Source organism: Orycteropus afer, unplaced genomic scaffold (genome assembly GCF_000298275.1).
Source record: "Orycteropus afer afer isolate SDZICR_OR568_19922 unplaced genomic scaffold, OryAfe1.0 scaffold00276, whole genome shotgun sequence".
NCBI lineage: Eukaryota > Metazoa > Chordata > Mammalia > Tubulidentata > Orycteropodidae > Orycteropus > Orycteropus afer.
Genome location: NW_006921863.1, coordinates 1,418,937 through 1,440,790, shown reverse-complemented (window position 1 = coordinate 1,440,790; position 21,854 = coordinate 1,418,937). Strand labels below are relative to the sequence as shown.

Below are 21,854 nucleotides of genomic sequence, written 5' to 3'. Positions count from 1 at the left end.
AAAAAAAAAAAAAAAAAAGTGTTAGGTCATAAAGATGTCACTGTGAAGACTAATGTACACCCAACCCAAGCCTTGGTGTTTCCATTTGTCTTATATGCATGCGAAAGCTGGACAATGAATAAGGAAGACCAAAGAAGAGTTGATATCTTTGAATTGTGGCATTGGAGAAGAATACTGAAAATAAAATGAACTGCTAGATAAATGAACAAATCTTTCCTGGAAGAAGTGCAGCCAGAATGCTCCTTGGAAGTGAGAATGGCCACACTTTGTCTCATATACTTTGGTCATGTTGTGAGGCGGGACCTTTCCCTGGAGAAGGGTAGCAGGCTTGGTGTAGAGAAGAGTCAGTGAAAAAGGGGAGGACCCTCAACAAGCTGGATTGATACAGTGGCTGCAACAACGGGCTCAAGCACAGTAGGGATTGTGAGGTTGTGCAGGAATGAGCGGTGTTTCACTCTGTTGTATGTACGGTCACTATGAGTCAGTGCTGACATGATGGCACCTAACAATAACAATTATATTTCATTTTGAGTCTGTAGAAGAGGAAATATATAGAACAACAGAAATCTTATTGCTCAAAAAAGCTCTAATTTGACTTGTTAGATAAGGAAAAGGTGAAAGGGATATATTTGTAAAATAATAATGCTTTCATACTTTATATTTTCTGTTGCATATATTTGTTTCTTATACGTAGTATTTCACTTTAACGTAGAACAATGTACAACCTAATATGGATTTTGTGTTGAAGTTTAATTCATGTCAAATACAAAAGCCTCTCTCACTGGCATGAAGGGAGGAATCTTTACTTCAAACTACAAAGCCAAGTGTTTTGGTTCTCTAATGCTGCTAATAACAGACTCTTCTGGTTACCTAGTACCACTCTAACAGAAGATACCACAAATGGAATGGCTTCTAACAAACAGTTTATTCTTGCAAGTTGGAGGCTTTAAATCTGAGTTCAAAGTCCCAGGCTCTGCGGACTGGGTAAAAGCCCCTCAACCTTGGGCTTCAGCTCTGCCTCCTGCTCCTGGACCACTGAAGCTGGAGGGTTTTCTTCACTCGATGCTGGCTGCTGATGCTGACAAACCCAAGGTCAATAAGTAACAAGTCACAGTCCCAATATTACCAAACCACACAGCAGGCCATTAATTCAAGTCCACTGAAAGTCTCAAGGTCGGTAGAGCATGGCAGTCTGCTGAACAACGACACAGCTACATGCACGGGTCAAGCATGCCATAAGCTAGAGACCATTCCCAAAGCTGCTGATTATATATGGAAAACAGACCATATCTCTAAAGCAGCTACTCAGCTGTTTGTGGTAGATCCCAACATGCAGTTGATTGCCAGTCTCATCATGGGGAATGACTACCACCAGCTGCCCAGCCACTCAACAGGCCCAGCCAAGCTGACACACAACCTTAACTACCACACAGAAAACCACAAATTAATGCCTTTAACAAACAGATTTATTGTCTTACAGTTTAGGAGGTTATAAGTCTGACTTCAAAGTGCTGGCTATAGGGGCTGAGTGAAGGGCCCTTGACTTTGGGCTTCCACTCTGCCTCTTGCTCCTGGCCCACTGGAGCTGGAGGCATCTCTTAACTGAGGCAGCTTTTGGCTGCTGAGGCTGACAAAACTTAAGGTGAACAAGTAACACAGCAGGCCACTAGTTCAAGTCCAGAAATAGTCCTAAAATCAGTAGGCAACATGGCAGGCTGCTAAATGAAGACTCTAAACATAGAATCCAAGTGTGCTAAAAAGCTAGAGAGATTTTTCAAAGCTGCTTATTTTCTGGAAGCAGATCACATCCCTAATGCACTTAACTGTTCACAGCAGATTTCACCATGGTGTTGATTATCAGGCTTATCATTGGGAATAACTACATCCAACTACCCAGCCACTCAAAACCAGGCCCAGTCAAGTTGACATTAACTACTTAACTACTGCTTAAGTTGATATTAACTACTACACCAAGCTACAGGAATATTTGCAGGAAGATAAACATCTACAGTTTACATATTTAAAGACAAATTTTAATAATGATCTGCATTTTTAAGCCAAAAAGAAACAGAGTTTTAAAGAAAATTATCAAATCAACATTTTAGTGAATGAGTCAGAAAATAGTTAATACTTGACTGACAAATAAATATTGGTGTACTGTTATAAACCACTCTAAGTCCTTTAATTTATAGGAACTGCTTCTTAACAGGTGTACCTGTGTTCACACATTACTTTTTCCTTGTTTAAAACAGTCAATGTATATGGTACACTTTATTCATGATATGGGTTGGCTATTTTTCAGGTACTCTGGAGTGACTGTAGCTTCTGTGCAACATTCTTTCTGAAGATGAAGTGAAAACAATATTTTGAATTCATGTAGGCAGTTTCCAATACATAGCTTGTACAGTTACAGGCATAATAATTTATGAAAGTATTTGTGTTATTGAGTAGGTCTATAACAAAAACAGAAGAATGCAGTGGATTGGAAAATTATGTTTTGAGATCCTAATATTTTGCATATATTTTTTCTGTACTGAAAATAATGTTGAAGGAAATACACTGCTGAGGTTAACCCCATTACACAAGATGTCAGATATGAATAGTGCTGAAAAAAAAGGCACTCAAAGCAAAATAGAAAAACTAGATTTTTTGGTCCAATTCTGTGGTTTGCATGGTTACAATACGAAACTCATGTAAACTGTTTTCTTCTCCGTTTTTGAGTAAGAGTATACAAATAGCTATATGTCCCCAGTTTATTATAAGGACACAATGAAAACTTATTTGAAAATCTCTTTGAAAACAATGAAATACAACTGAAATGCAATTTAGTTAATTTAGAATATTCCAGTGTGGTTCCTGGGGAGTTAAGATAGCTATTCTAAAAAACGAGTCTGTGTGCAAATACATTAGAAATCACCAAGATAAAATCATCATCATCATCATCATCATCATCATCATTTATTTCCTACAGGATTCTGTAGTGCTTTTATTATGTTAATCTCCATGGAAATTAGAACAGAGAATATGATAGAGAATTTCCCAATTACATTTCAGAACAGAACTTCTTAGTATTCTGCAGTATTCTGCAGATTACATTTTGGGAAATGGTGATAAAATTTATCATTGTGAGAGGTTAAAAAAAAAAAAAAACAAACTGATATTTTGTTGTTAGCTTCCCTTGAGTCAGGCCCCAACTCAGGCACCTCCATCCACAATGTTCCCATTGTGATTCACAGGGTTTTCACTGCCTAATTTTTCAGAAGTCGGTTGCCAGGGCTTTCTTCCTAATCGGTCTTGGTGTGGAAGTTCCAGTGAAACCTGATCATAGCAACACACTAGTCTCCATTGACAAATAAGTGGTGGCTGCACTTCAGATGCACTGGCTGGGAATCAGACTTGGTATCAAACACAGAAGGTAAGAATTCTGTTACCAATCCAATAAAGCATTATATTTGTAAGATGAAAAACTGGTATGTATTATCCTAATTTTATTGGTTTATAATCAGATTGAGGAAGAAAGAATCCTTTTGGAAATTCTTAGTTTGTAGTCACTAGGACACAATTACAATAGTAGAATAATCTGAAAAAAAAAGAAGCATCTCAAAAACTAGAGTGAGTGCCAGGACAATACTTTTACATACACAACAAACATCAAGAATCAAGAAAACTGAGGATGGTGGAGATGATCTAGGTCAGCTATGGTAGTCAGCTGGACCCAGGTATGTTAAAAAGTCAATAGTCAATGTGGCATCATGTGGTCAGTTTAAAAGACAGGACAATCTCTGAAACTTCCACTGAGATAAATGTGGGCTGAGGATAAACAGGCAGTTAAGTTAGAGAGTAGGATGGAGATGGCCTGCAAGATCAAGGAGTACCAAGCAACAAGGACCCAGGAAAGCTCAAGAGCAGACACACACGAAAAGAGGCAGTCAGACAAGCATCAGGAACTAAAGGAATAGAAGGCAGGTCAAGTGGAGGGAGCAGTATGTAGATTTCTTGACAGATCCCAGACCAGGAAAATGGGCAATGAGAGAGCAAAAACTCTAGTTTGCATTAATGCTTAGCTACATCCTGCTCTAGCCAAGAATATTTATATTTGTTTTTCTTCTTCTAAAACATAAACTAATTCCAGAGAGTGAGGACTTGGAAGCTGTAGTTAGATTTGTCCTTAATTACATCATAATGGATCTCAGAGAAGATTCAGATTAAAAGTACATACTAAAAAGGGCTTGGTGAAGTGGATCTACATTTCCTAGGAGAAATATTATTCTATTGTTTGTTGTCTGTAGTTGTCATTTAGTTGATTCCAGCTTAGGGGGAACTCATTTTTAAAGACTAGAACTGAGATCCACAGTAGGCTGTGACATATCTGAAATAGATTGTTTAAACCAAAAACGTAATTTAATTTTTCAAATATTTTACACACATGAGAATTTCCCAAATATATTTCATATAATATAATGATCAAATATATTTAAATTCATGTGTGTAGAGAGTTTCATTGCTGTTCAGTTGGATCCGACTCATAGCTGGGTTTGTGAGGTGGCATCTCTACAGAAGTAGATTGCCCAATCTTCCTTCTGAGGAGTGGCTGTGTGTTTGAACTGCCAGTCTTTTCGTTACCAGTCAACTGTCTTAGGCACTACACCACCAGGGCTTCCTAAGGAGTCCTGGTGGTACAAAGTTGAGTTAAGCACTCAGCAGCTAACTGAAAGTTTGGTAGCTCGAACCCACCCAGTGGCTTTGTGGAAAAAAGTCATTTGGTATGCTTGCATAAAGATCACAGCCTAGTAAACCCTATGGACAGTTCCACTCTGTCACATGGAATCACCATAAGTCATAATTGACTCAATGGCACACAACAATGACAACAACAATGTCTCCTCTGGGTAGCCCTCAGCATAGGGAGATGCACCTTAGTTCACCACATTGTCTATGAGCAGTCTTTTTGCCTCAGTGTAGGGTTCAAATTTTGTGTGTATATGTATTCAATGCCAAGAAACACTGTAAGGAATATACAATTTAAAATAAATAAGTAAATAAATAAATAAAAATCAGAAGATTAGAGGGCAAGCTTGATCCACAGAAGTATCAGGAACCAGTATAAGTGGTCAGTGAAATTATGGGCAGAAATTGAGTGCTGGCAGGGCTTCCTAACCCAACAAAAATATCTCTTGGGGGAAAAAAAAAAGTATCAAATCACTTTCACTAAGCAGTCTATAAAAGAATGTGGTAGTGATTCATATGAGTTTCCTGTCATATATGGAGTGCTCCATTAATTTCTGAAAACTCAAAAAACTCACTGCTATCCAGTGGACTCACAGTGACCCCCACTAGATTTCCAAGTTGGCAAATGTTTATGGAAATAGATTGTCCCATCTTCCTTCCATGGAGCAGCTGGTGGGTTTGAACCACCAACAGATCTACTTATTAACTACTGACTGGCTGATAATTCTTAGCTAGTCTTCTGAGCATCTGCAGCCTCATAAAATAAACTTAGCTTAGCAAACAATCAAACCAAACTCACTGCCATTGAGTCAACATCGAGTCAAACCAACTCATAGTGACCTCTCCTTGGGTTTCTAAGGTGGTGTCACCACAGAAGTAGATTGCCCAATCTTCCTTCTGAGGAGTGGCTGGTGGATTTGAATGCCAACCTTCTGGTCACAATCAAATGCCTTAGGCACTATGCTACCAGAGATCCTTAGCTTACCAAGAGGACTGCTTTAAAGACAAAATGGAATCACCAATTAAAATTGACTCAAATTTTATTTACAAGTCTACAAATGCTCATTTTATATGAAACAGCATTCCCAAGTTCTAAATTTTACCCACTGGCATATAAACTGAAAGAAACAAACTCACTGCCATCGACTTCAGTCTGACTCACAGCAACCTCCATTGGTTTTCTGAGTCAGTACATCTTCATGGAAGTAGATTGTCCCATCTTATAGGCAGGCCATATTTTAGAGGAGAATAGTTACTACTTATAACTATATTCCATTAATACAAAGATAACTGATACGTTGCAAATTAAAATTCATTTGCACACACAAAAAAAATCAGAAGTCATTTAATTTTCATTATCATGAAAACATGAATGAGCCTGCTGGGCACAGGCAATTCTTATAAGTCCTGCTAATCAATTTGTAATGGTTTCGACTACAGTTTTTTTTTTTTCTTCTTTTTTTAAATGTCCAAATTCTGACATTTCTGTTTATTGATTTTTGAATGCTGAACCCATGAAAATCAGAGTATCACTAATCATATATGTAGAAGGACACAGTGATAAATATGTCCTTCAGTTCTTTCCACCTGTTTTTTTTTTTGTTGTTGTTGTTATAATGGATGCTGTGGAGTTGGATCCAACTCATAGTGATCACTCCTTGGGCTTCTGAGGCAGTATCACTATGGAAATAGATTGCCCAACCTGCCTTCTGAGGAGGGGCTGGTGGGTTTGAACCGCCAGCCTTCTGATTAGCAGTCAAATATCTTACACACTACACTACCAGAGCTCCCTTGCTAATTATGTACTCAATATACTATACTGATTGTGGCCCTAGCATACTACTTATTTATATTTATATAAATATATATTTATTTATATAGTCTAAATACTTTTTCTGCAACTATCCTACTCAATTTTGTTTTGCTTATTTAAAGACTTTTAATTAGCTAGTGAGATTCCTTTTGGGAATGTAAAATGATAAAACTCTTAAGAGGATCTATGTTTTGAGCAAGTATGGGCATCATTTGATTCAATTGCTAGAGTAGAAAATGTCTCAATTTTATGAAACAATAGTAGCCATTTCACAATCATTCATCAAGAAATTTTCATTACTTATTATCTCTTACAGCTGCTTTACTGATGAACCTATGCAGGGTTCTATTTGCTATGTAAGAAATTTTGTAGGGTCAATTATACATCTAAACGTTCCTTCATATTGCCAAATGTTTCCCAGGAGTCTACAGGTCATTTGATCCTCAAAAACCTTCCCCTCAGCTCTTTTGTAAATACGTGTTCCAGAAGGCAACAGAAATAAAGGACTCTAAAGAGTTAGGGATTTTATAGCTATGATACTCCCTTTTTAAAGCTCTAAAATGAATTAATTTAAGTAAGGCTTTTTAAATCTGAAAGCATAAATCCAATTGCTTTCTCACATAATTCTATAAAATTTGTATTGAAATAAAGCTGTGTAGAGTTAGATGCAATTTTGACAAAGGTCAAGATGAAATGTACAATCTAGCAACTCTATTAATTCTACAAATTTGGTTGAAATACTATGCAGACTGTTAAATTAGCATACAGCTCATGAAACAGATCAAAAGGTCATTTCCTAAGTGACACTATGACATTTCCCTTCTTATTAGTCAATTATATTTTATTGCCCCTTATGCAATCTGAGTAATTCTTTAATAGGTTCAATTATGAATACTGAATTATCCATTTTCTATATTTACTACCAATAAAACAATAGATCAATTACAATGAAATAAGTGTAAGAGAATTTGTGATGGCTTATTTTTTTAAAAAAGTTTTTTAATCAATTGAAATTAATTTTTGTGTTCATTGTTTTGCTCTATCCCCCATACCAAGATGAATCAGAATATTTATTCACAATTTATAAGATTATCACCAGTAATTCTCCTAATAGAATACCATTAAATACATTACTTTTTTGCTGAATCTCAATCAGTTTTTCTAATCTTAGTATAAATAAAAAGGGAATTTACCTACTCTGTTGAAAATCTGGTAGGAATAAAAATAAAAGCATACACATTTTAGTAAAAATAATGTTTTAGTAGTGAACATTGCCAAATGACATAATGCTCATTTTATTAATATTTATTTTCACTATCTAAGGCATCTGACTGCTAACTAGAAGGTTGGCAGTTCAAAGCCACCACCAGCTTTGTAGAAGGAATATGGGGCAACCTACTTCTGTGAAGATTTTCCACCTTGGAAAGCCACTGGGGGTAGCTATGAGTTGGAATCAACTCAATGGCAGGTTTGTTTTTTTTTTTTTTCCTTTTGAGATCAAACATCTGAAAAATCTAATTCTATCTAGACAAAAACATTTCTTTCTCTCTTTCTCTCTCTTTCTTTTTGGTATTGAAGATTTATGTAATCTATCAATACTACTTAAAGTTTGCAACCAATCTATAATATATTACTTCTTATTTCATAGGAGCTCTGGTGACACAGTAATTAAAACATTTGACTACTAATGAAAAGTTTGGTGGTTTGAACCCACCAGTAGCTTTGTGGGAGAAAGAGGAGGCAGTCTGCTTCCTTAACAATTTACAGCCTTTGGTAACCCTATGGGGAAGTTCTACTCTATCCTATAAGGTCACTCTGAGTCAGAATCGACTCAATGGCAGTAGGTTTATATTTCATAGTTTTATTGGAAATGTATTTTTGGAGAAAGAAAATGTTTGCATTTTTATTGTGATTGATGCTGTGAGATTATACCCTCCTAAGATCACATAAATGATCAAAAAGGGAAATAAATAAATTACTCAGTAACAGGCACTTATTGTATGCTTTCTTTGTTTCATCATTAATCTTTTTTATTCCACCTAAAAATCTAACACATTCTGGCTCCTCTGTTTAGAAGTTAATCACAGAAAAGAATTATCTAATTTTAACAAACCTCAGTGAGTTAAATGCCACTTTATTTTTATAAAAGGGATTAAAATGTTGTCCATCGTACGTCAGGAATGTCCATCTATGAATCTGAAATGATTGGCTTAGGATCTTTCTACATGGGTTTGGAGACGATAAATATGAATGGCAGAAAGTGCTATTTAACTTTTAGTAGGCTCTGGAAAACACATTGGTTAGGTATTGTTGTTTAAAGTTTTGGTTAAATTTTGAAGTTTTGGAGAACATCATAGCATTAGAGTAGAGACAATAGCATTCTTTAAAAGGACTGAAAAATGTCTCTCATCTAGGACTGCTTGGGACTTGACACATTTCTGCCATGTTCACATAGGGATAGAATGATGACTGGATGATTAATAGGAGTTCTTGGGTACTATCAGTTAGGTACAATGTCTTCTAAAAAATAACACAAGAACTCTGGTTGAGGGACTCCAGAAATTTTGATCTTACAGAAGAGACTGGAAGAAACATTAGAGTAATAATAGGAATAAAACATGAAAATGATACTTGCATGTGCTAGAATTCTTAAAGGAATACATAAGAATTCTTGAAATACCACAATAGGCCTACTTAAGGTTTCCTTGGGTTCATTTATTGCTATTATAATTCCAAATGTTATCTGATTATGTTTTAGAAAAATCTATTCAACTAAAATAAAACTCTTTGTATTAGAAAGTCACATATATAGTTGGTATATAAAATAAATTTCTTTAAATAATTAATAGACAGAAGATTTATAATGAAGGAAGAGAATATAAGTTATAGACATGTTTTCTCCTCTGAAAGGTATAGGTCACAACTTATATATTTTAATTAGAAATAGAGCTAAAATTTAAAAATTCAGAAGCCTCAGCTAAAGATAAAAATTGATCTCTGTATGGACAACTCAAAACCAAAAATATTCTATTCCATTGTTATTTGTAAGATTGACAAGCTTATTTTCAACAAAAACACAAACAATGAGTAGTTGAAAAGATTATATTCTCTCAAGAAGAAAACACTAAAAATGGTAACAGTTCTTTAGCATTTTCTTGCACAATGTCAGAAAGTAAATAAAAGGACAGGTATCCATTTTCTTTCCTTTGGAGGTTCTAAATATGTTTTGACACACAAAAAATAGATATATATTGGATGAATTGGTCCTTGACTTGACAGAAAATCTGTCATCAACAGAATGAATCAATTTCAGTATGCAAGTGACTTTAAGAAGACAGTTGAAAAGCTATCCTCAATCAAGTGATGGATGGGTGTTTGCACTGAATATTACACCTTCATTCATGTAAAAATATTTGTTTTATTTTTGTTTTTCTAAGAAAAGTTGCCACTAGCAGTCCCTTTAGGTGAGTATTTCTAGAGTCCTCCAGTCTGTCTGAATTAGCTATGGTGTATAAAATATTTTGTCTTGTAGTATGACTCCCAAATAATATTAGTTGCAGGTAATCAGAAATATAACTGGAATATTTACAGTTTTAAAAATATCATAACAATAAAGAACAGGATTCACTTTGCCATTGAAAAGACTAACAAAAAGAAGGATAATTTTCTTCAAATCAACAATTTGAAAGCTTCATGAAGGAAATGTGTTATAAAAATTTAATTCCTCTATTAAAAAAGTCAGCTCTTTCATATTTGACTTCAAATTTATTTTTTAAATGTTGTTTAAAACTTTGCAGATATGTAACAGTTTGCCTTTTAAATTGGGTATCAAATTATATGCTGTGTAGACCCAAATGCATAACTTGAATTATACTCTGAACTAAGCATTCATTATTCATTCATTCAACAAAATTTTATTGAATGCCTACCAGGTGCCAGGTTTTGTGACAGTTAGCAAAGCACTGGGGCTAAAACAGTCAAGACATAGACAGTCCTGGCATTTTCAGAGAAAACAAAGTAGAATGAAAACACAGTTTCCAATGCAGTGCAATAAAGCTCTGATGAGGGAAGCAAGAGGACATAGGAGAATATAGAGGATAACTCAAGCCAGGGTTGAGGAGGAAAGGAACTGGCAACAAAGCCTCCTCAGAAGAAAACTAGTTGCTGTTGAGTCTTCTCATGTGACCCCACGTGTGTCAGAGTAGAACTGTATTCCATAGAGATTTTAATGCCTGATTTCTTTGAACTACATTGTTAGTTCTTTCTTCCAATGTACCTCAGAGTGACTTGAATTGACACAGTTTTATTAATAGTCAGGGTGGTTAACCATCAGCACCATCCAGGGATTCCTCCAAGGTAAAGGTACATGCAAACCACAGCCGATGGATTTAACTTACTTAAGCCAGTGATGCTATGGGCAAAGGCATTCTTTCCATTCTTTCCTCTAGGAAGAGGACAGTTATAAAGGAATATTAAGTGAGAAATTATATTTAGTTTGAACAACCCAAGAAAAATTAGAAGAATTTGGCACCAAATGAAATGGAACCAAACTATGGAAAGATTTTTAAGACATAATTAAGGAATATGTATTTAATTGTGAAGTCACTAGGGAGTTATCAAAGGATTTTAAATAATGGAGTGAGAGACTACATAGTCACAATGAAAATATTTTAGAGTAATTGGATTGTTATTTAGTAGTTGAAGTCACTAATACTTGCTAAATCAGTTATTATGATGGTGGAGATTTGGTTTTAGAAAAGGGTAACAACAATAACAGAGAGAGGGAGGGTGACATGGAAAAGATATTGAGAAAGATTAGCCAGGAGGTAGGAGGATAACAAAAAGAATATGTTGTAATGGAAGCCCAATAAGAGGAATGGTTTAAGAAGGAGGTAATGTTTTAAGATCATGAATGGTGTCACACTCACTCGTACGGCACCTCTATTTATCATGTTATATGGTACTTCATAGGGAGCTCTGGTAGCGTAGTGGCTAAGGCACTTGACTGCTAACCAGAAGGCTGGCGGTTCAAACCCACCAGCCACTCCTCGGAAGGAAGGTTGGGCAATCCTACTTCCGTAGTGATACTGCCTCAGAAACTCAAGGAGGGGTCGCAATGAGTCAGGACTGACTCGATGGCACATAACAACAACAACAGGCACTCAATGAATATTGCTAAATGAATGATTTAATTTGTTATTGTTATATACAACACATCATGCTGAGTGTTGAGATGATATAAAAAAAATACATACTCTGTATCTCCAAGAAGCTCATAGAATAGTAATAGGAGAAAGACATACATAATTATCCATAATGTGTGGTGGCAAATGAAAGAGCTCAATAAATCTCCAGTCAAGGAGGGTCCAGATCAAATGTGACAGCAAAGTAGTAAAAACAGTGACAATTTCTACATATTAAAATAGGGAAAAGTAAGGCCAAGTAAGGAAGGGACGGACTAGTGACTGAAATTTCAAGTGACTTGGTAATAGTCGTTTCAGATGTGACAAATCTGGTTTGACACATTAAAGTTTGCTATTTTAATTGTGTTCACTATTTGGAGAAATACAATGAGTTGCCAGAGTTTTTAAATTCATGTATGTAGCATAAAAATAAGTGAGAATAGAACTCATATATTCCATATACAGTGACCTCATTATGGAATTAAGCTGTCTTACTTTTCTTTACCACAGAAGACATTAACGCATTTGTATATACTTCAAAAGTACTTCATAAAAAAGCACATTTCAATGATATTGTTCTAAAAAGCACTGACTGTGACCTCACTTCACTTACAAATGCTAACTAAACTTCAGTATCTAAGCTTTCTTTCTATAAGTAAGCTCTGTTAGGACAAAAATAATCAAATTGCTATACTGCTTAGCAACCACAGGTGAAGAGGTAATAAGTCATGAGTCATGATTTTTTGTTAATAATCTCAAGGTAAATGGCTTGTTATCACTGCTGTTTGGATTCCTCCTGTGACAGTTTCCAAACCAATACTGACACAATAGAGAAATGTTACAAAGAAAATGCTCTCATAACCGATCATCAAATAGGCATAGATAGGTAGATAGATAGATAGTGTAATCTGGTACAATATGACACATCAACCTGACAGTAGCATCTAAAAATCAATATTAGAGTGACAATAGCATCTGGACATGGATTCATAAGGAATTTCTATGTTTTATCAACTTAGCAAAAACCAAAGGGGAAAACATATGTAATTTGTATGAAGGTAATGGCTCTGACATTCACCTAACCAATACATAATCTCCTGAGAGAGAGGAGTGGTGAAAGGTGAAACAGTTTTTGACAGCATTACCTGTAACCATTGTGACTGGTCGTTGTGTCCGGAAGTCCAGGCATTCACTTTGCCTTGCTTATCCAGACGAGCTTTCCTTGGTTCCCAAGTGAACATGTCCATATTGAGAGTTCTGAAGATGCTGGAGGCAGTAATCTGGTAGTCTTGTATATGTCCTGATTTCATCCCCAGAGGTTCAGAGCAGCCTGAAAGAAAATGAGAAGAGGTTCAATGAGAAAAATAATTTATCACCCTGGAAGTTTTCTGCGTTCATTTTGTATCGTCAAGAGAAGATTAAGCATAATGCTATTCATTTCCCCACAGAGAAAACATCTAAAATTCACACACACACACAAAGCTATAATCAGAAATAAATCTGGAAAAAAATTGAAAAGCAAAATAGCCAATTCAGGCTATTTTTCTGAGAATGTATTTTCAAAAAATTGAAAACAAGAAAGACAATTCAGACTACTTTTCTGTGATAGATGATTTTGAAAAATGAAAACAATACTGAAATACTCTCCTGTCTCATTACTGGTAGCCTTATGATTGTTCCATGGCTTTTAACAGTTTCATTGTGTCTCTAAAAATATACTCACAGAGTATATTTGGTTTTCTTGTATCTGTTCCCATATGACTGGAAATGAAAGTTATCTTAGTATACATCATTGTCACAAACTCCTCCACTGTTATAATCTAAACTAGGTAGTATTATATTTCCAAATAAGTATCTGTTAATCTTCATCAGTGATTCTGATGGCACCAATATGGCTTCCTCTGGAAGGCAGGGAAATATTAAATGTTACTATGTTCAGTGTGTACTATGTAGCAGGCATTGTGAAAGTGTAGAATGTAAAGTAATAGGTAAGATAACAGAAGAAAATTAGTTCATTCTAGTTAAAATCATTACAAGACAACTTTATATAAAATCTTATATTTAATCATACTCAATAACTGCTAGTATTGGGATATATGGGGAACATTCTCAAATTTACCACATTTGTTCATAGTTTTGATGTGGTCCAAAATACAGGTTTGTTTGTCCATCAAGTCGTGTGTATATATGTGTGACTATGTAACGCATGTCTGTGTTTATACACACAGAAATATACATGTATTATTCCAAATTTTGAAATGTAAGTGGCACAAAATGACATTCACAAAGGTTGTAACAGGAATGATGGCTTTATTACCATATAGGTCAATGATTGAGTCTTCAGTATGTGAAACTGTTACATTTGGCCAGGAAATAAACAGAGCAAGTTTGATCATCAAGGACAAAGAATAAATGATAAGACTTCTCTAACCAATGACTTTCCCTTGTACTCTACTAGTCCCTTACTTCCAAGTTGTGTTGCCTTGAACCCATTTATTTAACCACATTATGCCTCAGTTTTCATATCTGTCAAATGGTGATATTAATAGAATCTATCTCATAGAAGTGTTCTTTTAAGTTAGTTTAAAACTATACAGTATTTAGAAATAATGCTGACACATAGTTAGCATTTGGTAAGTGTTACCTACTCAAATTCACAGGAGTGTTAAAACAAACCACTGCCAATGAGTCGATTCTGACTCATTGTGACACTTTTGGAGAGACCAGACCTGCCCCACAGTGTTCCCAAGGCTGTAAATCTTTACAGAAGCAGACTGCCTCATCTTTCTTCCACAGAGCAACTGATCTGAACTGCCAGCCTTTTGGTTAGCAGTCAAAATGATTTAACTACTATGACACCAAAGCGCCTTGTAGCAGTGTTAAGTGCCCACAGATCAGCAAGTACTAATGGCTATCCTATGAATGGGTAGAATTTCTAAAACTAAGCCATTTTAAGTCTGGGCTCTAGGAGAGGTGATTTAGAACCCTTTTGCAATAATTAAGTCTTAACTAGAACGTAATGGGAACTCTGGTGGCGTAGTGTGTAAGGCACTTGACTGCTGATCAGAAGGCTGGCAGTTCAAACCCACCAGCCACTTCTCAAATGAAAATTGGGCAGTCTGCTTCTGTAGTGATAACACTTTGGAAACTCAAGGAGGGCTCGCTATGAGTCAGAGATGACTCAGCCACACATAACAACAACAGCAATTTATTGCTCTCTGTCTTGGCCTGTGTGGTGCAAATTATTAAGCACTGGTGAAGCCGTTGGCTGCTAACAGAAACTTTGACAGTTAGAGTCTACCCAGAAGCACCTCAGAAGAAAGTCCTGGTGACCTACTTCTGAAAAATTAGTCATTGAAAACCCTATGGAGCATAGTTCTATTTTGACACATACGGGGTTGTCATGAGTTGGAATTGACTCAATGACAACTATTTTGTTCTGGTCAATAGATAGATCATTAGATCACTTCTTCCTTCCTGAGGTTCCTTCATGTTTATCTTCACCTACACTTTCTAGGAAATGTCTTTCCTACACAAACATGATGAAAAATGGCCTAGCGGTTAGTCCTATTGCCTTAAAACAGCATTTTTTCCGGTTTCATTACTAGGAAATCTATACTTTAAGCTCTATGATAAAGACAGCTATAACACTTCAATATAAATTCTGGGTAAGGAAAGTATCATAACAAAATCTCACAGAGTCTGCAAGTTCTAAGAATCTTATAGAATTATGAATTATAGTATTATAACAAATGGCATGCTAATTATTTTAGGCAGTTACAAGATAATATGCATTGTTGATATTATAGACATTTTACTTGGTCTTCAATACTTTCCCTTCTCCATCTTTGTAAAACTGTTTATTTTTAGGAAAAGATAAATGGGAGAAAGAAAGGTTGTTATTTTTTTCCTTTTATTATTTAACATAGTATTTGAAGCATTGACTAGAAAAAAAGAATGCCTCTACTTTGACCATTTTTTCTTAGTCATAGCATTCATTTAATAACCAATCTGTCATCCAGTATTCAGCCCAGTTGTTGTGGTTAGGTCCCATCCAGTCAGTACTGACTCATAGTGACTTTATGTGCAACAGAGGTAAAAACGGCCTGGACCTTGGCCATCCTCATAATCTTTGCTATGCTTAAGTCCATCATTGCAGTCACTGTGTCGATCCATCTCCTTGAAGATCTTCCCCTTGTTCGCTGAACCTCTGCTTTACCAAGCATGATATCCTTCTCCAGGAAATGGTCCCTTCTGACACTATGACCAAAGTCAAGAGATAAAGTCTGGTCATGCTTGCTTCTAAGGAGCATTCCAGCTGCACTTCTTCCAGGACAGATTTATTCGTTCTTCTGGCACTCCTTGCTATTTTCAGTATTCTTTGCCAACACCAACTGTAATTCAAAGGCATCAATTCTTCTTCACCTTCTTTATGCATTGACCAGCTTTCACATACATATGAGGACATAGAAAATGCTATGGCTTTGGTTAGGCACACCTTAGACTTCAAAGTGACATCTTTGCTCTTTAAAACTTTAAAGGTGTCCCCTGCAGCAGATTTGCGCAGTGCGATACAATGTGTGATGTATTTACTGCTGCTTCCATGGGTGTTGGTTGTGGATCCAAGTGAAATTAAATATTTAACAACTTCAATCTTTTCTACATTTAGTGTTATGTTGCTTATTGGTTCAGTTGTGAGGATTTTTTGTTTTCTTTATGTTGAGGCATAATCCATACCAAAGGTTATAGTCTTTGATCTTCATCAGTAAGTGAGGTGTTAAATAAATATTTGCTCAAAGAAAGAATGGATTATTATTCCACATCTAATTATAGTTATAGGAGCTCTGGTGGTGTAGTGCCTAAGGCATTTGACTGCTAACCAGAAGGCTGGAGGTTCAAACTCACCAGTCACTCCTCAGAAGAAAGGGTGGGCAATCTGCTTCTGTAGTGATACCACTTCGGAAACCCAAAGAGGGGTGCTATGAGTTGGGTCCAACTCCACGGCACATAACAACAACAACAATTATAGTCATGATCTATGTCATTCTAAACATCTTATATTATGTATCTTTTGGAGATTTTAGCAGATTTTCTTTTTAAGTGTCTGAGAGAAGATTAACTGCTGATCTTCTAGGCAGGTTGAGAGGTCTTATAAGTTTATTGAGTACCATAAGGCAGCCTTGGGCTTTACTGTGCTGCATTGGATTCTGGGAAAAAGTTTGGTATGTCATATTACTGTTTATTTACAACTGTTATAACTAACCTTTCTGCCAATGTAGCTAATGCCACAGATTTCCTTTCTAAGCCATATGATTTCATACATATAAACTAATTAATTTTTACTACTGTGGATATCTCCTAAACAAAGTGAAGTTTTAACAATAAAATAGATCATTTTGATAATGAAGTGCCCTAGCTTTTACAATATCTAGCAACAGATATTGCTCTGTACTTGTAAGTTCAAAATCAATTTGTGGCATTGGGAGATAGGGCACTGCTTCTTTTTTCAGAAAATAAAATCTGCAAAGTGTCAAGTGTAACCTCTTGTTAAACTTGAAAGTAAAATATATTTACACCTTAGGGGTTTGCCATGTATAGGTGATTGACCCTCTTGAATCAAAAGACTGGAAAAATTGGAGAAGGTGATATTAAGCAGCTAAAACTACAGAGCTTACAGGAGACCTTATCATATTGTGGCTCCCTCTTGATTGCTTTATGATGAATGGGTCAGGGATGACAGTGGCCCTGGTGATATAGTGGCATGCAGTACAAACACTGTACAGCAATAATTCTGCTGAGATTTACTGTTGATCAATAAGCCAATCTGAATTACCAAAATAGGGGAAACATCTCAGATAGGATAATTAACGGCACTAAAGCCGTATGTTGGTTGCTTCATAAAAGACACCCATAAATAATATGAAAATGTGATTCCTAAAATAGGTTGATTCATCTGGCCAAATCACTGCAGCTCCTTTAAATGTAATGGGCCTATTAAAAAACAAACAAACAAAACACCCATTGTTTTATTTAATAGCAACTTTTATGTACTTAGTAAACATTCTTGGTGTCAGAAATAATTCTGAAAAGGGAAACAAAAAGAAATATGAACTTTAAGCTATAAGCCATCTTTTGAAATTAATAAAAAGCATATAGTTGTCTTTTGGCAGAGATGTGTACTTCTATTTTTTAACTAAATGGTAGGTATGGTAAGTTTGAAAAAGAATTTCTCATGCTTCAAGGATATGCTAAAAAGCCTTGTACATTTTTTTCCATAGTTGTTTGAACAAAATAATTTCAGGCCACATGGGCAAGAGAGTTTATAAATTTTGATGCCAGAAATATAAGAATAACCACCAACAATGTAACACAGTAAAACGTCTAGACAAAATTTTCTATTTCGTTCATAATCTAGCTATATTGAAAGGGGACCACTATGAGAAGAACACGTTAAGACTTCCTCCTATACTTACTACTGATGCTCCTGGAGGACAAGAATTATTTAACTCCAAGTCTTTGATATACTATCTTTGGGATGGATAACCACTGTACAATAAGCTGGTCTCTAGCTGAGAAAGATCCAATAATGAATTTATGAAACAATCTTGGTACTGAAGCATTGTTTCTTTGGGAGAAATGATAAATTTTCATGTTCCACAAAACCTTCCTCCCAAAAGCCAAGTTATTATGGTAGATATACATAAATGAAACTTACTCTTCTATGCTATGTAGCCTAAACTTAATTGTACTTTATGAGGCCTGGCAGTTTTTACTAAACATTTGACATAAAATATTAATCAGCTACTACCAACAACAGTAAGATACATTTACATTTCACAAAAATTGCTGGTAAGAATTTTTTGTAATTTTCTTGACCACTCAGAACCACAATGAAAAATACATTGCTCCTTAATTCCAAATTGTGGCATATTATAGAAATTGTTTATCTCACATGTGACAGTGTTTCCCAACTGAACCATGATATAAATATTTTTTAGCAGCAATGAATATCTATGAGTGTTGAAAATTTTCATTTTAGTAGCAGACTACAAGAAAATGTGTTTTTATTTCTTGAAACTCACATGGCACAGTGGTTAAACCATTTGCCTGCTAAACAAAAGGTTGGTGGTTCAAACCCACCAGCTACTCCAAGGGAGAAAGATGAGGTAGTCTGCTTCTGTATTATTTATAGCCATGAAAACTTTATGGGACAGTTCTATTCTGTCCTGTGGGTTACTATGAGTTGGAAGCGACTCAGTGGTAATGGGTTTGGTTTTGATTTTTAAATACAGTATAGAAATAGATAATATGAAACTCACCTGATAGCTCACAGCCAAGAAGTTCCATTCTTAAAGTGCAATGCCTTCGACAAACTTGAGGATAAAGTCTGACATATTGAGCTTTTATGGGTGGTGTGAAAGAGTTGGCATAGGGGGTGTTGTTATCAACATTTCCACGGAACACCTGTGTAAGGGCATAACATGAATTTTAAAATTATTAATTGTAGCAGCTTCTTTGGCTATTCCATATACTAGCCCCATGCCTTACCCAACTTAATCTTTCAAGGATTGGAATAAATAATTTAGGTGTCTGAAGCATTTAGCACCTTAACATCAATAGGAATAGAAAACCCATAGATAAGATCTTAAAGCTATAAACCACTGTGGCCTATGGTATAATCTACCCTATAAAGGAGTTATCAATTTTAAAGCAAGGACTTCAGAGCCAAGTAAGTGCTTCTCTCTTATATGACAAATGGGCAACTTAATTTCTTTAACTTAACCTTTTATTCATTTTACTATTTAGTATTTAGGAGCTCTGATAGCATAGTGCCTAAGGCACTTGACTGCTAACCATAAGGCTGGCGGTTCAAACCCACAACCACTCCTCAGAAGGAAGGTTAAGAAATCTACTTCCGTAGTGATACTGCCTCGGCAACCCAAGGAGGGGTCGCTATGAGTCAGGGCCAACTCAATGGCAAATAACAACAACAACAACAATGCTATGATCTGATGCATGAAGATTCCTTGCTTACTCAGTCAGTCTCAGATCATCAGATAAGAAATTCACCTATATATCTACTGAAAAATTACATTTGTTTCTAAAAAATTAAGTGCTAAATATGTCATTTTTAATTTCCTTTAATTTAATTTTAATTTTATATTTTATACTGAGAGCTCTGATAGCGTAATGCCTACGGCACTTGACTGCTGACCAGAAGGCTGGTGGTTCAAACCCATCAGCCACTCCTTGGAAGGCAGATGGGGGCAATCGACTTCTGTAGTGATATGACCTCGGAAACGCAAGGAGGGGTCGCTATGAGTCGGGGCCGACTCGTCGGCACATAACAACAACAACATTTTATATTACCTGGTAACCAAAACATTTTATTTAAATTTATTTAATAAGATAATTTTAAAACTGTCATAAAATTTATTGAAGTCTAATCTAAAGGCTAAGTTTTAAGTGGGATGATCTGAAGTCCTGTTATTTTTAAATAAAGTTTTTGAGGAAGAATTAAGACTATCTATGAAGAGTCAGAGGAGACATTAATACTATATCCACTTCCTCTGAAACACTGTATTCTTCTAAATAACATTTTTCCATATATTAAGGCACATAAAGGTATCAGTGCATCTGGCCTATCACTTTGTGCTTCAAAGATAATCATTTTGGTAAGTAGTTATTTGATTAACGATTAGTGCTAATCTGTCAAAACAATAAAATAAAATTGAAAACCATTTTTAAAACAAAAATTAATTGTCACATATAGGACCATACTAATTTTGTGACAAAATTTTTATGGTACTACTAATTAAAATCTCAGGAAAACATAAATGATAGCCATTGTAAATTTATAACTCAGAAGAATTCCTTATCTCTTTTACCACATTTCAAGAATTTTTTAAAAAACCACCAAAAATTAATTTCCTACAAGATAAGTCTTCTACCAAAGACACAGTGATCAATCATCTGAGAATTAATGATTAACAATGGGATTTTAAATTTAAATTAAGCAGGTTAAATCAGCTTACCATGTCTTCATTGGTTCCTTTCACTTTGTACATTGCCCAAGTCTTTCCATCATTACTATAGGCAATTTTGTATGATTTTATATATTCTGGGCTTCCAATCCTCTTGGCTCCTTGGGTAATCACACCAGTGACCCGCATTTTCCTTTGCAAATTTATCTGAGGAGACAAAGCAGAATCAATGATGACCATATTGTTCAGGATAACAAAATTGACAGTATCTATTTTAGGAGTGACACATTTTTATTCATTAGCATCATTTTAAAGAATAACACAAAAAAACTAATAACTTTTTTGAGACTTTATTTTAGTGAAATACATTTTTAAATGGGCATATATTAGGTTAATTCCAAAACCTCTTTCTATAATGGTTTATATTTTTCTGAGTGAATAAGCCGTGACATGTATATTGTGCCCCAATATATAAGCAGTTTCAGAAAGCAGAGAAGCATGACCTAGTAAACTGAAAAATGGAAATATGATCTTGTCCAAATAACCTCAGTGTCATTACTATGAAACTCAAATGTCAACATGATGGTTAATGTGTCTCAAACAACTGAATTTGGCTTAAAAATGTTTCCATTTACACTTAACATTAAAGTCTCAGTGAGATCTTTTAATATTAGAATGAGAAAAGGTAAAGGCAACAATGATGATGATGACCAAAAAAAAAAACCAGTATCTTTAATTTCTTATCTTTTCTACTGTCTTCATTACAGGTCTGTGAGTACAAACAGATCAGAAAGGGACCTCAGGTTTTCTACCAAATATTGCTGTTTTCTTAATTTTATTGTATAGAGCTTTACAAACTGGCTGCTCTGTGGCAGAAAGGTGTAGCCTTTACAAACAGGCTGCTCTGTGGGAGAAAGGTGTGGAAGTCTACTTCTTTCAATATTTATGGCCTTGGAAACCCTATGGGGCAGCTGTCCTCTGTCCTATAGGGTTGTTATGAATAGGAATCAACCTGAAGACAATGAGTTTTCTTTTCTCCTCATTCCAAATTATCTTTCAATCCACAGCTACAGGACTAATAGTCTTCTAATACAAAATTTAATACTTTTCTTTTATCTAAATAGAGTTCTTCTTTCGATAGTTACC

The 21,854-nt window shown here is 35.4% G+C and overlaps 1 protein-coding gene across 1 annotated transcript in view; it reads right to left on the bottom strand.

Annotated features, from left to right (window-relative positions):
• The window catches only part of EDIL3 (EGF like repeats and discoidin domains 3), a 772,555-nt gene that overhangs the window by 161,253 nt on the left and 589,448 nt on the right, over nucleotides 1-21,854 (bottom strand). The window contains exons 7-9 of the mRNA XM_007950540.2: nucleotides 20,760-20,915; nucleotides 19,044-19,188; nucleotides 12,870-13,054 (exon numbers count right to left, since the gene is read on the bottom strand). Coding sequence (XP_007948731.1) covers nucleotides 12,870-13,054; nucleotides 19,044-19,188; nucleotides 20,760-20,915 — 486 coding nt within the window. The remainder of the gene's footprint in view (nucleotides 1-12,869; nucleotides 13,055-19,043; nucleotides 19,189-20,759; nucleotides 20,916-21,854) is intronic.